At 44.8% G+C, this 16,380-nt stretch overlaps 1 protein-coding gene across 1 annotated transcript; it reads right to left on the bottom strand.

Moving 5' to 3' along the window:
* Positions 1-50: 50 nt before the first annotated feature.
* ikbkb (inhibitor of nuclear factor kappa B kinase subunit beta) lies at positions 51-14,929 on the bottom strand. The gene is made up of 22 exons (XM_068703806.1): positions 14,791-14,929; positions 13,418-13,539; positions 12,157-12,251; positions 9,453-9,573; positions 8,698-8,767; positions 7,122-7,210; positions 5,609-5,698; positions 5,354-5,478; positions 4,632-4,739; positions 4,402-4,531; positions 4,109-4,303; positions 3,915-4,029; positions 3,401-3,524; positions 3,151-3,302; positions 2,901-2,962; positions 2,655-2,755; positions 2,497-2,546; positions 2,294-2,393; positions 1,987-2,134; positions 1,790-1,887; positions 1,356-1,449; positions 51-1,252 (listed from the first exon to the last, which is right to left on the bottom strand). The coding sequence occupies exons 2-22, from the start codon at positions 13,517-13,519 to the stop codon at positions 1,193-1,195; spliced, it is 2,229 nt and encodes a 742-aa protein (XP_068559907.1). The 5' UTR covers positions 13,520-13,539; positions 14,791-14,929; the 3' UTR covers positions 51-1,192.
* Positions 14,930-16,380: the final 1,451 nt, after the last annotated feature.

Below are 16,380 nucleotides of genomic sequence, written 5' to 3'. Positions count from 1 at the left end.
AATAAAAAAGGTTGGAAATGTAAATGAAGCAAAGAAAACATCACTTGCAATGAAGTCAAATACTGTATTCAAGATGAAAAGAATCACTTTTCACACACAGACAAGATATCACAGATACTTGACATGTGTAACGTCTCTCATCACTTTGTAGGATCTACACAGGTAAAGACTACCAGCAGTTGGGATTATACCTACAATACACTGATTTAAATGTAAGGAGGTTAAAGCCAACTAAAAGGTTCATTTAGTTCGTTTTGTAGCAGTTTTCACAGTCCATCAATTTGACTATTTTTTTGCATCGTTTCAGCAAAACAAAGAAATGTTTTAATCTCACAGTTTAGACCATAAATCATCTCTTTTTAAAACTTAAACGAGTTCAACAGGAGCACTTCAACTTATTGCAGGGATACTGGGCTGCACTGTATTGTACAGGTGTTGTTGTTATTGTGTCCACCCTCTATATAATTAAGAAACAAAGATCACAGTCAGACAGTCGTCCAGCAGAGACTTATGATAGTCACTTTACAGTTATAAACGGCGTTCAATGATCGTCTTACTAAAATAACGTCCGTAATTAAAATACAGGTCCAGAGAGAAGCCGGATACATATTTACATTTAGGCACATAACACACATCTTAAAATAGAATATGGATTTTTCTGATACAACAAAAACATAGTTTCAAAATGTAAGAGAAATATTCTATATATATTGTCTGTCAATTTTGGTTAAAAAAAAGAACAGAAAATGTACATTCGTGCTTTCTAAATTTGAGGATTAAAGTATCTCTCCCTGTGTGTGTGTGTGTGTGTGTGTGCCGGAGTACAGTAACACTGCAGGAATGTATGTCGGTGGGATAAATGGTTTGAGTCATCTGGTTCCATCCGTGATGCCACTGAAGGGCAACTTTACCCCCAAAAACATATTTCATGTTTTGTTAAAATGACAAAATGAGTAAAAAAAATATAAGATCCAGCTTTAATAAATCCCGCTGACGCTGATCAAAGACGGGAGTCCCGAGTAGGTTTTTCCCCACTCCTTAATCTCATAAAGCAAATACATGCCAGCAGCTATATTACTCATTCACATTTCTTTCCAAAAAACAACTCCCACCACTTGCTCCGGTAGTTTGACATCCCATCCACACGGGGGCAGTAGAGCATCACGCGTACGCAAAGGATGAACCCCCAAATTCAGGAGAGGTCGCTGGAGAAGTTCTGCCTGCCGTCCAGCCACGTCCACTCCATCAACACCTGGGGCCAAAGCAAAGCGCCGTTACACATGAAAACATTTTTTTTTTTTTAAATGACCATAAACGACGCAGCGGCTCGGCGTCACGACAACGAGCGTCAGTACCTCCATGCTGCTCTGGGAGTCCTGGATGGTGTCGTGCAGCAGACTCTGGAGCCGCCCCTCGAACGTCCTGCTCTCCGCCACAAGACACTCGTCTCTGCGGACACACCCAAAGTGATTCATGCAGACTCACAACGCCGACTATGGTTCATCTGCGTATGCACAGGAAATGTAATTGTGCTGGGGGGGGGGGGAGATGATGAAGAGCGGTGTGTAGGAAGCTGAAGTAAAGGAGCGAGTTTGTAGGAAGATCGTCGGCATTAAAAACGGCCACAATTTTGACTCGAGTGGCCGGCAGATGTGTGAACGACGACGAGCGGCGTGGTGAATTAAAAACATTCAGAGATGTGTCTCTGGGTGCAGCTTAGTGTGTGTGTGTGTGTGTGTGTGTGTGTGTGTGTGTGTGTGTGTGTGTGTGTGTGTGTGTGTGCACTCACAACTCCTGCAAGCTGTGTCTGGGGGTCAGCAGAGGCGGCACCGAAGAGGGGGTTGGTAATCCATCGGGACTCCCACTCACCGGGCTGCGAACTTTACTCTGCACAAGACAAGAGTGAGTGAGTGAGTGAGTGAGTGAGTGAGTGAGAGAGAGAGAGAGAGAGAGAGAGAGAGAGAGAGAGTGCGAGTGCATCCTCACACAGGCCACTTTGAGCAGGTTCCAAAGCTCCCTCTGTCGTTTCTCCTGCAGACTCATCAGGACCTGCTCGCTCTCGGCCATGCTCTGGACCACGCCCTCCACCTTCGGCAGCAGCTCCATCACGCGCCGACGGCACACCGCGGTCTTACTGCGTCAAGCGCCGCGAAACACGGAGGCACAAGGAGAAAGGAACAGTTTGTGAACAGGGAAGCGCGTCCCAATCCCCGCGGATTATTCTAGACCTAGACCGTCTAGAAATGACTTTACACATCAGGAACCGGCTGGCTTCATTTTTAAAAAAAGGTACCTGAGGTGTGTGTAGAAGTCTCGGAGCTTCCTCTCGTAGAACTGCACGGCCTGAAGCACCAGGCGCACCACCTCCTGACTGTCCCCTGGGAGCCTCTGGTCTGAGCAGGGGGAGGGAAGAGAAGAGGCAGGTTTATTTTATTTTATTTTTACATGGAAACACCGTAGCGCTGAGTGTTACGCGGACGCGCGCTCCATCCAAACCTCTGGGCTTCTCTCTGAGTTTGCGGAACAGCTCCAAGGCTTTTCCTTCGCTGAGGAACGAAAAAAAAAAGGGGGAAGAAGAGAGGAGGGTTCAAAGGTCATCACTTGTTGTTTTTTTGGTTTGTTTTTTTCCACAGTGGCGTTCGGTAGAGACTCACAGCGTGTCCAGAGTCTCTCCGCTCCGCCACGGCTGCCGCTGCACATCCACGATGTCGGGCTGCAGCTGCATCATCTCATCCTCCAGCTCGCTCACCTTGGCCTAGACACCCACACAAGTTTTTGTGGTCATTTTTTTGGTCATTTTAAAGCACAAGTGGATAGTCCTTCACCTTCCACACACACACACACACACACACACACACACACACACACACACACACACACACACACACACTCAACCGTACCTGACCACAGCTGACAGCGGTCTGCTCCATCTCCCTCCACACGCCCATGAGTTTCTCTGACGCTAGAACATGTAAAAAGACTATCATTAGCCAGTGTTCTAGACACTTTCCATCCAAATTTAGCTATAAATAATTACGACTGAAGGGCAGCTCAAAAGCCGTTTTTGCCGGCTGTCGTGTAAACCTGCCCTCTATCTATCTACCGACGTGTTTTTTTTTGTTTGTTGTTGTTTTGTTTGTAACACAGTACCGATCCCGGTGGCCGTCTGCTCCTGGTATTTGTCCATGTCGATGTGAAGGCTGGTGGTGAAGAAGTCCAGCTTGGCCATGAGTCTCTGGTACATGGACACCATCTCGTTCTTCTGTTTGGACAGCGAGGAGTTGTACCTCAGGAGGCTCATGCTGAAAGACAAGCGGCAAAGACGCACGTTTTTTTGGGTTGTCTTTTTTTTTTGTCAAACAAAGTTTTGTGTTTTTGAGAGCGCGTGTGTTTTCCCTACATGGCGGCTTTCTGCCCCTGCTGCAGCCTTTGCCAGTCCTCCTTCAGGGAGCGGATGGTGTGCCACGCCTGGCCGCAGGTCCTCCTCAGAGGGCTGTAGGCCAGAACCTGCTTATGGCAGGACTCTGTGACAAAGACAAGGGCAAAAGGTTGCATGCTTATTGTCGTTCTATTTATAACAGTCTGTAGCTTTCCCGCAGGAAGGCTTATTGTTCACGTCGGCATAAAAACATTCCATTCTAATTATACCTGGAGGTGATCTTAACCATGAATCCGGAGGGTTCTCTCTGTCTACTAACAGTGTGTGGTTTAAATGAGTGTTATTATTCTTAATTTAACAATAAACCCTGAATGAACCCCTTAGTTGGGCTCGGGGACTCAGTTCATTGGAAAAGTGTTCATGGCGTTTAGGCCACCGAGGCAGATTCAACGCAGCTTAAACATAGAAAAGCTTGACACAGAACCACACGTTTTTTTTTAAAAACCTGTTGTCATTGTTGTTGTTGTGTACTCACGGATGAAGCGGATGTTTTCTGGAAGGGTGCGCGGAGCAAACTGAGGTTCATAGCTGCAACAGGAACGATCGAACAGGAAGACCAGGGGGAAGTCTGTCCGTCGCCCATCTATCTCCTACAGACAACACTTCTTCATTATTATTATTCACCATCATTACGTTGACCGCTGTGTGACGGCGCTGTTGAGACGTTACCGTGTAATCTACGGCGCACTGCGCGGCCGGTCCGTGGGGCTCCAGGGCAAGCCCCGCCTCCAGCAGCAGCTCCTGATTGGCCGCAGGGATGCCGGAGTCTTTCTCTATCCTCAGCTGAAGGTCCGCCACGGTCTCTTCGCCCGAGACGGAGTACGTCAGGATTTTAGCGGAGATCATGTTCAGGACATGAACCAGCTGGTGGAGGAGAAGGGCCAAGCACAGTGCAGAAAGAACAAGTCAGTGTGTTGGTCTCAAAATCTAAATGAGACGAGTGACTGATTTACTCAATTTACCTTGAGCTGCAGGATGACCTCCAGCTGGGAGAAGCAGTCCATGGGCGCAGCGTCGGGGTCTTTGCCTCTCTCCTGAGGAGACCACTTCAACATCAGCCGCAGCCACCTCTCCAGCCTCTCCAACAGCAAACTGTCAGACACCAGGCAACGCGTTAGACTGACTCAAGTCCCGGTTTAAGATTTTGTTTTTTTTAGCATGTGTGTGTGTGTGTGTGTGTGTCTGAAATCACCTGTTGAGGTCGTTGGGCTGAGGCAGATGTTTGGAGAAGCGGACTTCCCCCGCGAGGTCCTCGTAGACGACGATGTCATCCTTCTGCTTCATCTTCAGCTTGTTGTGCCTATAATAAAAGGATAAAGATGGATTATATGAGAGAAAAGCACCCCACCCCCCCCCCCCCGCCGCCGCTTCATCCTCAATTTAATCTCGGTGAATTCCAACCTGTGGACGTACGTGCCAGGAACTGAAATTGCAAGTAAGGGAGTGTGTTTTTGTTCCATGTAACCAGACCAACCTTGGAGTTTCACATCTTTTATTCGTCGTGTTAGTGAGGCACAAGGGGGGCACAACCCACATATCCTGCGATTCTTTGCTTTGGCAACCCCTGAGTATTATTATATTCCCTGTGAGTTACGATCCAGTCACGTAAAACAACCGTGTCCTTTCAAAAACATCATTGTTAAGCTTGTTTTGCAAAAAAAATAAATAATGAGAAACATTTGATTTGAGAGGGGAGAAATGTTTGACACTAGTTTTGGAAAAACATGACTTCACTTCCTTTCACGATAACCTTTGTGACATTTAAACAAACCACCAGTGATGTCACAGTGTAGCGAAACAGCCCGACGTTCACTCCTACTTCACTGCAGCCAGAAGTGAGACGTTAGACCACTAGAGGCCACCAAAAAAAAAAAAAAAAGTAAATAAAAAGGAATTTCCGAACAGTGGTACTACCAAGGAACGGGTTGCCAGGTTGGTAAGAAAGGGCGAAATCCCGTGATGCACTCAAACACCAGAGTCCCGAAGCTCCAGTAGTCCACAGTGAACGTGTACTTCTGTCTCTCAATGAGCTCTGGAGCCTGGAAGATAGAGACGAAGATGAGACATGTACTGTCCAGCGCATGGTGAAGAAGAAGATGGTGAAGAAGAAGATGGTGAAGAAGAAGATGGTGAAGAAAATGTCGTCCACTCAGGGTTTTCATCGCTTACCAAGTACTGAAGTGTTCCCACAAATGAGGTGCAAAGGCTGCTCTGGTCCAGCTCTTTGGCATAGCCCAGGTCTATAATCTTGTGGATCAGCTAACATCAAGATAGAGAAGAGAGCAAAAATATGTTATCCTACAATTACAAATGGACAACTTAACAAGACAGTTCACCCCCCCCCCCCCCCCCTCCAGTATAATGGGACTATATGGCATTTACTATATAATAGTACCGATACCAGTACTTAGGAACAACAACACACGTCGCTCGTTAACGGGATCCGGTCGGTAGCGTTGCTGCACACGTGCAAACAAAGTACTGCTCGATGCTACATCAATCTGAAGTTAGACAAATTGTCTCATGAATGTGATTTGAAGTTAGCTCATGCATGCATGCGGTTTTTAAGGGCTTTTATTTTGAAATGCTACATCAGAATGTCCTGGTTCTCTCTGAGTGACACCTTGAGATGGTCTGCTATCAACCTGAGTTGAAAATATATCGTAACTATGCACCATTTCCTCTAAAATCCCATCTGAAATTAGACAAATTGTCTCATGAATGTGATTTGAAGTTAGCTTGTGAATGCGATTTTTGATGGAGTTTTATTTTGAAATGCTACATCAGAATGTCCTGGTTCTCTCTGAGCGAAACCTTGAGGTGGTCTGCTATCAACCTGAGGTGTAAATACATCGTAACTATGCACCATTTCCTCTTAAGACGCAAATGTTTTGAAAGTTTTCAGTTATGTCAGTTATTCTTTAATCCAGCCCTTATTTCAATTTGAAAACTGAGAACAATAATTGTTGAAATATAATTGATGTGTATTTTCTTTATTTGATTTAACAGTTATTGACTACACAGAGACGTTACTACTACTAGACTTCTTGAATATATATATATATATATATATATATATATATATATATATATATAAATAAATCCTTAAGGAGCCAAGAATACATGAGCCACTTCAATGCTTTTCTGTCCATTTGTATACAACCGTTTAGTCTTAACCCTCCCACACAAACCAAAAACTCAGTCTGTACATTGGATTTACTGTTTCTCTGGTGAGCCAGTTCATGCAAAACTATAAACTCTGTGCAGATAAGTCTGTTTGGTTCAGCATAAACATGAATATATAACCTCTTTAATATGTCTGGCCTCAGTTATATAGCATTCTTCACTTCTTCCCCGTGTCGTACTGCAGGCTGGAGGACACAATGAACAAAATGAAAAGGGAGGCCCAGAGCAGAAGGTAAGAGCAAGTCAATCCCAAACGCTCCCTGAAACTGCAAGGATCAGCTGAAGGGTTGTGTTTTCCACATTAAATAGTCAGTTGTGAGTCGTGCTCGACTGGTGACGGTAAACATGTGAACTTGAGAGAGAGACCAGTCTCCTGCACTTAATCCAACAAAACCCACAAAAGAGGAGGGAAAGAAGCCTTTACTGTAGACGTCCTCTTTGTTGTGGTTCGGGTGTACTGGTCATAACAAGAAGGTTCACAGGGTATTCTACTCACTCTCTTCTCTCCCTGCTGCAGCACAATGTTTTCTGGTTTCAAATCTCTGTGGATGATCCTCTTCTTATGGAGGTAGGTCAGAGCTGACGCTGCAGGGAGAGGAGAAGAAGAAGAAGAAGAAGAAGAAGAAGAAGAAGAAGAAGAATGCAGAGTTAGAGTCGGGCAATTCAGTATCATCGCCGGACGGTTTATATACTGAATAACCAGAATCAATGCAGCAGAACCAGACATATCATCTATTCTATGTCACACATTCTTCTTTCATGTAAAAACCTGGCGCCTACATTACCCACAATGCAACTTGCCCTCTGCCAGATTGTGGGAGATTCAGTTGTATTATGCTAGCGGTCATCAGACCTTTGCTCGGTTCCCTCTGGATCCGCGAAAAAGCTTTAAATTTTCTTTTCATATACAATAGTTTCCCCCCCCCCCCCAAGACCTGTAGACAGACTCAAACCCCAGGCTGAAAAGCAGTGATTCACTGGTTGAAAGTTTCACTTTCACTTTCACATGGACGTCATCAGAAAGTGTGCTCCGTTTCATTAAACAGTGATGTCACAGTGTACTGAAACAGCCCGAAGTTCACCTCTACATCACTGCAGCGAGAAGCGAGACGTTAGACCACTAGAGGCCGGCAAAAACAAGACTTCAAGCTGTAAACGTGCGCTTTTAAAAAAAAAAAAGGTAAATAAATCGTGTTTCTAACTGCAGTGACTCCAGGACACTGTGACATCACTGATGGGTTGGGTAGTGGTCAGAAGTAAAACGGGTGTAAAAGTCTTTAATAAGAACATAAGAGCATGAGGCTCATATTCTGCAGCCTTTAATCTGTAGATTGAGTCAAATAGTTTGTTTTTCCAATTTACAGCTGAAACTATAACGTCGCTTGATTTATGCGTCAACAGGGTGACTAGTGTGTGTGCTGGCAAAGTAGGTTCAACGAGACGGAACTCATGACCTTTGGGCACCTGACTGCGTGAGTGTGTGTGTGTGTGTGTGTGTGCATACCTTTGTCTTTACCCTCACACCCATAAAGCAGTTTAAAGAGGATCACTCATTAGGAGGAAATGTCCACCAGTGGGTAACAGGAAAAGGAGTTTCTCTCTCTCTGTGTGTGTGTGTGTGTGTGTGTGTGTGTGTGTGTGTGTGTGTGTGTGTGTGTGTTCCATACCATGTGTGTCCTCTCTCAGCCTTGTTTACACTCGGTGTAATATACAGTGCGTTGTTGATGAAAGCGTTCGTACATTACGTCAGCGGTCAGAGCGTGAATGCGTCCGACTGCTGACGTAAGCCTCCCGTTTTGAGTGTGCACCGTCGCCGTGGTGACTAAGAGTTTGGTGGGTCATCGGTGACGTCACGATACTGGTCACCGAGACCATTTCCCCATTTCCTCCCCACTACAGGAAACTAATCACGCTGCCAGCTCACTCACTCACTCAATCTATTGCTCACACACACACACACACACACACACACACACACACACACACACACACACACACACACACACACACACACACACACACACACACTAAAGTGGTCTCACAGTGGAGACAGGGTTTAAAGGGATACTCACAAATGTCCAGTAACAGGATCAACACGGAGCCCTCCCTCATTCCACAGCAGTTCTCCAAGAGGTTCAGATACTGCAGGGAGCACAGACACAGTGAACAGCATCAACCCGTCTTCTTCATTGATGTTCCAGAACTTCACGCTCTTCGATAACACAGATCGTTCCATGAAGAACATTGTGTTTGGAAGGAATCAGACGTACAGCGGAGGCATTTTTTGCACCGTTCCTTTTTAAAGGGGCATCCATGGCAGCGATTTTAAACTAAAAAGAAGTTTTTTGCAAATTGGCAAATGAGCGCTTTGCTGTAAATCCTTCGATTTGTTTTACTTAAAACAATGAATTTAAAAGTGTTTTCTACTGCTGGAAACTTGAGGGAGGCCCCGATAATAGAGGCAACCGCTTACTTTTTGGGCCATCTGGGATGCCTTGAAATTTTAATGACGCTGCGGTTTTTTTTTATGACAGTTGGCATTTTCCTCCTCTGCCACGGCTGCCTGTATGCCAACATTGTCCATCGCCTCGAGGCGACACACTCGAAAAACTAGAAAACGCTCCAGATTTCACCCGCAGAAGAAGTGCAAACAAGTCGTACTCACGGGCGAAAAATTGTGAAATATAAGCAAAAGTGACATTTGTGTGTTCTTTGTTTCACAAGGACTGTATGTGCGCGCGCACACACACACACACACACACACACACACACACACACACACACACACACACACACACACACACACGAACATAAAGCAGACGTTTACCCTCCTCAGGTCTCCTCCCTGACAGTACTCCATGGCCAGCAGCGGCAGGTCGTTGATGGTTATCATTTCTTGCATTCCCTCAGGAACCTCTCTGGCCGCGACGACGTTAACGTGATCCAACCTGCGCCGAGTCAAAAAAGGAGCAGATAATCAGTCGGCGGGGCGGAACGACGTGTTCTATCAGATTTGTTCCGGTGGATGACAAAAAGACAATTAAAGAAAAATGTAGAGAAATCTAAATCTAGACCAGAGTCTGTTGGGAGAGCGAGCCATTCAAATGAAGCGACGTCTGCTCGTCAATAAGTTGGCAGAAGTTCACCTCCTCATTGGTGATTTCTTTCCTCGTCTTATTTGTTTTAAAAAGGCCTGAAGACATAAAAGTATCCAGTAATTCACAAGAAAACCAAAATGACTGGTCGTCAACCAAACATGTTGCAGTTGTCCGTAGAAAGAATAAATAAATTGTTGTGCCAAAATTTGAAGAAATTCCCTCCAGATGATCCCAAGAGAGTGGACCAGACGGACGGACGGACGGACAACCGCTTTTATGATTACTGAAGTGCGAATGCAAATCGGCAGCAGTGAAAAGCGTTAAGCTACACACAAACTACACCACGGTCACATGTACACAACGAAGGCTCGTCGCCGCGACGACGTTTTGTTTGGGTTCATTCGAGCATTTTATTAAGATAACGTAAAAAAAAGCTTCAAAACTCTTGACGTATTTCACGTTGTAGAACTAGATTCTTTATCTTGCGTAAACCACAGACTTCATTTGAGACATCTGACCTACGACCTCATTGACTTTGGGACGTGTGAAGTGGAAGTGGAAAAAAAACAAAACAACTCATTTCCAGGTTTTAGGACTCATTTCTACAGCACTCTATTAAAAAAAAAAAGACACAAAAAAGAAAAGTCTGAAAAAATCAGCAGCATGTTGTGCAGCAAAAACACTTTTTCTTTCTTCTTCCTTATTCTGTTAATCGACATCCCAGAATTATCTTGAGGCCCCTCCCCCGAGTTGGGTCCAATATATCCAGACTTTTTTTTGAGGAAACCCAACACAATATTTTGTTATTTTATAATATATATATATATATATATATATATATATATATATATATATATATATATATATATATATATATAACAAAATAATGTAGAAATGTAGATCAACACTGTGTCGCTGTTTCATAACTCTGATTGAAACGGCGTGTTTCTGGTCGAGCCCTCTTTATAACACAATAGATGACAAACTCAAACTGATACCAGATGCACCAGGAAAATGACTGGATCCGCGCCGTTGAACAACATGCAGCGGTGTGTCAGAACGGCTGCAACAGCAGAGAGGCGTGCGATCATCGTCACTAGAATAATAAGGCGTGGTTATTATCATCCATTAACGCGTCATTTTCCCCTGAAAAACCCGACCGGAATGACGCGGGAAATATTCCCCTGATCTTTCTTCTGCCTCTTTTCAGCAGAGAGTGGGCGGGAACAGCAAAAACATCGTTGGATACAAATATACTTTTTTTTTTACTAAACCATTCAGCAGATGAAAAAAGTGATGCAATGTAACTTCTATAAACGGATCATAACAAACAAAAACATTGCGAAAGTTGTTATAATGTACGTCTGAGTTAAGTAGCGGTAATAATGCAGCAGCAGGTTGCCGTGGACGTGTCCCCTGCCCTGTGGGTTCCCCCCCCCCCCCCGAGTTGAGCGTGGGAGCTGGAGGGCTGTGGTCGAGACCAAGTCTGTCTGGAAACAACACACTTGTTAAACCGGGATGAGGAAAGAAGTGGGTTTTATACTCGTTTGCACCAGCAAACGACTAAACACACACACACACACACACACACACACACACACACACACACACACACATCTGACAAATAAAATCGAAACCCGCATGAGCTGTCAATTCAACTCCAGTGACCCAAAACCCAAACTAGAACTGCTAATAGACGACACAGACGCGTGTGGAAATGAAATACTCACTCCAAAGCAAACGCAGAATGAGAAGGCGGCACATTAACCCGTCCAGAATAACCACCAGCAGACCAGAATAGCCCAAAACGCCAACGCCGTTCTAATGATTTAATGTCTTGTGTGATTTTTTTTTTTTTTTTTTACTATTTCGGGATGCAAATTTAGTATTTTAAGAAAATTGGAGAAACAGACGGGTGGATTGAAGTCAAACGTGAGACTCTTAAGGGCACCGCTGATCATGGAATGTACCACGGTGAGTCACAACACGTCTCCCAAAAAGAAAAAGAGCCTTAAAGGAAACGCATGAAAGAGTCGGGACGGGAAAAAAAAGAATCGGGGGGGGTAGAATCAACTTCTCCAGCCGAGTTAAGTGTGTCTGTGATCTTAGCATGACCTCAAGGCTGGTCTTGTTTTTGGTTTTTTTTGTACTTGATCCCGAGGGCACAGGGCTGTGTTGAAAATCAACTTTATGGCTTTATTATTGCAGTAAATGTCTCGCTCATACGGTACACGGTCCCACCTAAATCTCTGTTTACAGCACAGGATGCTTGCGTCCTACTGGTGGAGACACAAACGCACAACAGGGAACTTGGTTCTCTCCTCCGCGTTGCAAATAAATGGCAAGAAAGGAATACTGGTTGTCATCTGGGAGGGATAGAACGAAGCTGCTCTGTGTGTTCCTGCAGGGCGGTGCGACTCGAAGGGAACTGACCTCTTCATGATCTGGATCTCCAGAATCCATCTCTCTTTGTTCCTCTCGCTCAGCTCCTGACGGCACTGCTTTATGGCGATCTGTTCCTCGGTGTCCTGAAAAATCACACACACACACACACACACACACACACACACACACACACACACACACACACACACACACACACACACACACACACACACACACTTTCTTTATAGTTCATTCTCAAAGCTCGTCATCGGTACCATCGCGTCGGATTCTGGCAAAAACCAGATGGAATCATGCAGGTTCACCAGAAAGTCATTCAGCTCAGATTCCAGTTGGGGAGAGCAACACCGACACCGTGCTGCTGGAGGCACGGGAGAACCAGAACCAGGACAGAGAGGGGCAGACTGTCACAACCTGGCTGCAGTAAAATGAGAGGCTTTCTAAAAAGGGACTCTGGTGCTCGGAGACACTACCGCTTTCGTCCACAGGGGCCGCCAAAATCGACACAAAGTAAAAGTTACTTGTAAGTAACTAGTGATGATAAAGAAGGGAGAGTGAATGGAGCACAAACCATGACACGGACGCATGCCGATGACTTTCCCAATAATGATGAGCAATCTCACGGCTCATGGCGTCACCCGGGACAAGGCCCCCACCCTGCTTCCCACAACTCCATCTACGAGCTAATAATAGCCCCGCGGCGCTGTCGTTAACACAGGAAGACGGGACATTTCCTGCGGAGGAAGTTCAGCCGCACGCCCTCACCTGCCGCGGCGGCGACGACGATCAGCGGCACAATACATCATTCACTCCTTCCTTGATTACTAAATAGTGGAATTACATCATATGACAATCTAACTTGTTTCTGACTCTCCGTCGTTTGTGGATCCAACACTCCCACGATGACGCGGCTCCGGCTCAGAGTGAGTAACGCAACTAGAGAACAGTTCTGAAGAGAGGAAGAGGAAGGTCCACTAAGCGGGCGTTGTTGCTATTCACCCACAGTGTCCCGATGCAACTGTCCAACGCTCTCATCCTGGGACTGGGAGTGAGTGGCGGAGGTGCACAAAAGAAAAGACGGCTTCCTGGACTGATGTCACACAGTTTGGTTTTCAGTTGTGAAGTGTTGTTGTGTCATTCCGATTTATGTACGACTGATTTTTTGTTGTTATATCAATTCCAATTCAATGTAAACAAATATACTAAGTGGTTAATTTAGAAATGGGGAAAATAAAGTATTGTATTTGTGATTTGTACTTATATTCGGTATTAGTTTTATATATTAGTTTACCTTGTTTTGCCATCGCATGACGTTCCCAAAGCCTCCGGTTCCCAGTCGCTCCTTCAGCTCCCAGGACCCACAGCTCTGCTGCTGCAGGGGGACTCGCTTCATGGCCTCTCCTCCGCGGGGCCCTACACCCAACACAACGAGAATGAAGTGACGGTCTGCAGAGGTACTGGATGAGTAGAAAATGGAGAATACAACTCTGCAAACTCTTAGATCTTTACAACACAAACATTTTAAGGCATTGTAGAGAAATGGCTTGTTGTTGTGAAAAGGGTTAATGGGAGTTAGATCGCGGGTACAAGCGGCCGAAATGGGTTTCCTCAGGAGGGTGGCGGGCGTCTCCCTTAGAGATAGGGCGAGAAGTTGGGTCGTCGGTTAGGGACTCGGAGTAGAGCCGCTGCTCCTTTGTCGTGGAAAGAAGCTGGTGGAGGTGGTTCGGGCGTCTGGTGAAGATGCCACCTGGGCGCCTCCCTAGGGAGGTGTTCCAGACACGACCGGTTGGGAGGAGACCCCCGAGGGAGGCCCGGGACCAGGTGGAGGGACTATATCTCTAAACTGGTCCCGGGAGCGCCTCGGGATTTCCCCCCCAGTCAGAGCTGAGCTGATGTGGCACCGGGAAAGGGAAGTTTGGGGTCCACCTGCTGGAGCTGTTGACCCCGCGACCCGATCCCAGATAAGAGGTTGAAGACGAGACGAGGCTCAGCTCTACGTTGTCGACCCTTTGCCCATATTTCATCTGTCCAGGCTGTACTTTGTGCATTGCTAACATCGTTACCGTGCTTAAGAACGTTAACGGAAATTGTTGTGATGATGTGCTACTAATTAGCACAGATTTATGAAGTTAATTTCAGCATGTTAGCAGTACTCTTGTGTCAAAATTGAACACCAAAACAATTCTAGTTTCAATAAATAAGTATGTATCAAGCTAAAAAAAAACAACGAAATATCCTTTGCTTCAAACTTCTAAAAATGTCTGTTTCAGTTTTATATCGTAAGATGAATTTCTTTCATTTTTCACCACGTTTAGTTAATACTCCAAAAAATATAAATAAATAAAATATATTATAAAAATACAATGATTTTCTCACATTCAAACTCATTCAAAGTTTGTGAAACAAATAATCAACGGATACATTGATTAGTAAATTACATGGGGTGTCTGTGGAGGCTGTATGAAGCGTTCCTTGTATACCTAACGTTACACACGTTACTGTGTACTGTAGTTACAGGTTAAGCACAGAAACGAAATGAAAGCACTTCTGTTTGTGTTTCCTGTTGTCTGAAGTTATCACAATGCACAGCAAAGCAAAGCAACGCAACGTAACGTTACATGTTTTTGGCTGCAGAAAAAGCGTATTATTTCAACTAAAACCTACCTTAAAACCTCGCGGGCAGCTGTAACACCTGGTGTTTCTCTTAAACACGGCGCGTGTCCGCTCTTTGACCGAGTTAAACTTGGTTATTTTAGCGACACAAAACAAATCTCAAAAGAACTTTCTACTTCCTGATACTTGTATTTCCTGTAAACCTGGCGGGACCCGCCCACGAGGAGGCAGATAGTTCCGTCTTGCTCGAGTCTCGAGCGTCGGCGGTCTCGAGCTTGCTTAGCATTCACACGTGATTCAGACCGTGAGTGACGAAATCTGTTTCAAGACGATTTTATGTGAAAAACAGGAAAGTGTAAAAATGTATTTTAGGCTTTTGTATGGGGAATTTATTTAACCTCTAGTCTGCAGTTCAATTTACACAACTCAACCTGATGAAACTATTTCGAATAAACAATTATTTAAGTTGAAGAAATGCTACTAAAAATGTGTATTTGAAAAAACAACAACATTCATTTACTTAAAATAAAAATACCATGCCATAAAATGATATATATTATATTATATTATATCTTATAAAATCGTAGAATGCGTCACTGTTGATAAAATACATTCCCTGCTTCTTGTAAAAATGTAGAATGTCTTTAAATCGTGTCCCTATGTTGCTGTACGTCTGTGTCGTGGTGCCCAAACTTTAGCTCGGGGGGCTTCTTAATCGTTGTCCACCGTGCTTTAGCGGCTCCCATGAGCATTATAGGGAGTAGTTTAACTCTTTTTGTTTTACAAAATGGGAAAATTAGCAAATTATATATAGACTAGGATGACCACCAACCATGTCATGTTGCAGTCCACATCCATGTCTGTCCAGAATGTCGTCAGCCCTAATTATTTTATCCTCTCGGTTCCTGAGACGTCGCATTCACGACAATAGGACGGACGAGAGGTCATAACTGTGGACATGTGGTGAGGACCCACTCCATTGAAGGCATTTGTGGACTGTTTCGAGACAATAGGAGACGCACACTGGGGGTTGAATGGTTTATCGTTCTGTTAATTGGTCTCAGGTGTAGTTATTGGACGTCAGGCCTGTAGATACAAACATTTTATTAGTTGGTTATCTTTACCAAAAGGATTGAATATAAACTATCAAACAACATGCATGTTCAAAGCACTTACCTCTGCTGTGTCTCCTCTCCAGGAGCACCATTTTATAGTTCTGGGAGGTACCATGTGTTAATTAGTAGAGGGGTGGTAGTGAAATTGAATTCCCTGTTTCGGGCCGTATATGATCTCTTTTGTGATGTGTAACCACAATAGAGATCATATGGACAACTGACCGTAGGATGTCAGGGATCCATTTTAATGTAATTGTGATAGTTTAGGTAGTTGTGTTGTCAGGTAAGGGGCATAGTTACCTATCTTGTAGTAGGGTCGAGGTCCTCGTTAGTAGCAGGATATATAAGGCTGCCAGGACCACATGCTGCCAGCGGTCCGCCATGTAAGGAGCTGTGTGTTTGTCGTGGTTGTCGGTGAAATAAACACCTGGTTGGTTTGCACATAATCTCTGTGTCGCTCCTCCTGCTTCTGAAGTCCAGCCGCTTTGTGACCAGCCTGACAGGAATGTAAAGTGGCGTTAAAGCT

The sequence above is a fragment of the Cebidichthys violaceus genome, unplaced genomic scaffold (assembly GCF_023349555.1).
Source record: "Cebidichthys violaceus isolate CVI_PGR_0920_01 unplaced genomic scaffold, fCebVio1.0.p SCAF_9, whole genome shotgun sequence".
NCBI classification, from domain to species: Eukaryota; Metazoa; Chordata; class Actinopteri; order Perciformes; family Stichaeidae; genus Cebidichthys; species Cebidichthys violaceus.
This window is presented reverse-complemented; position numbering and strand designations above follow the sequence as displayed.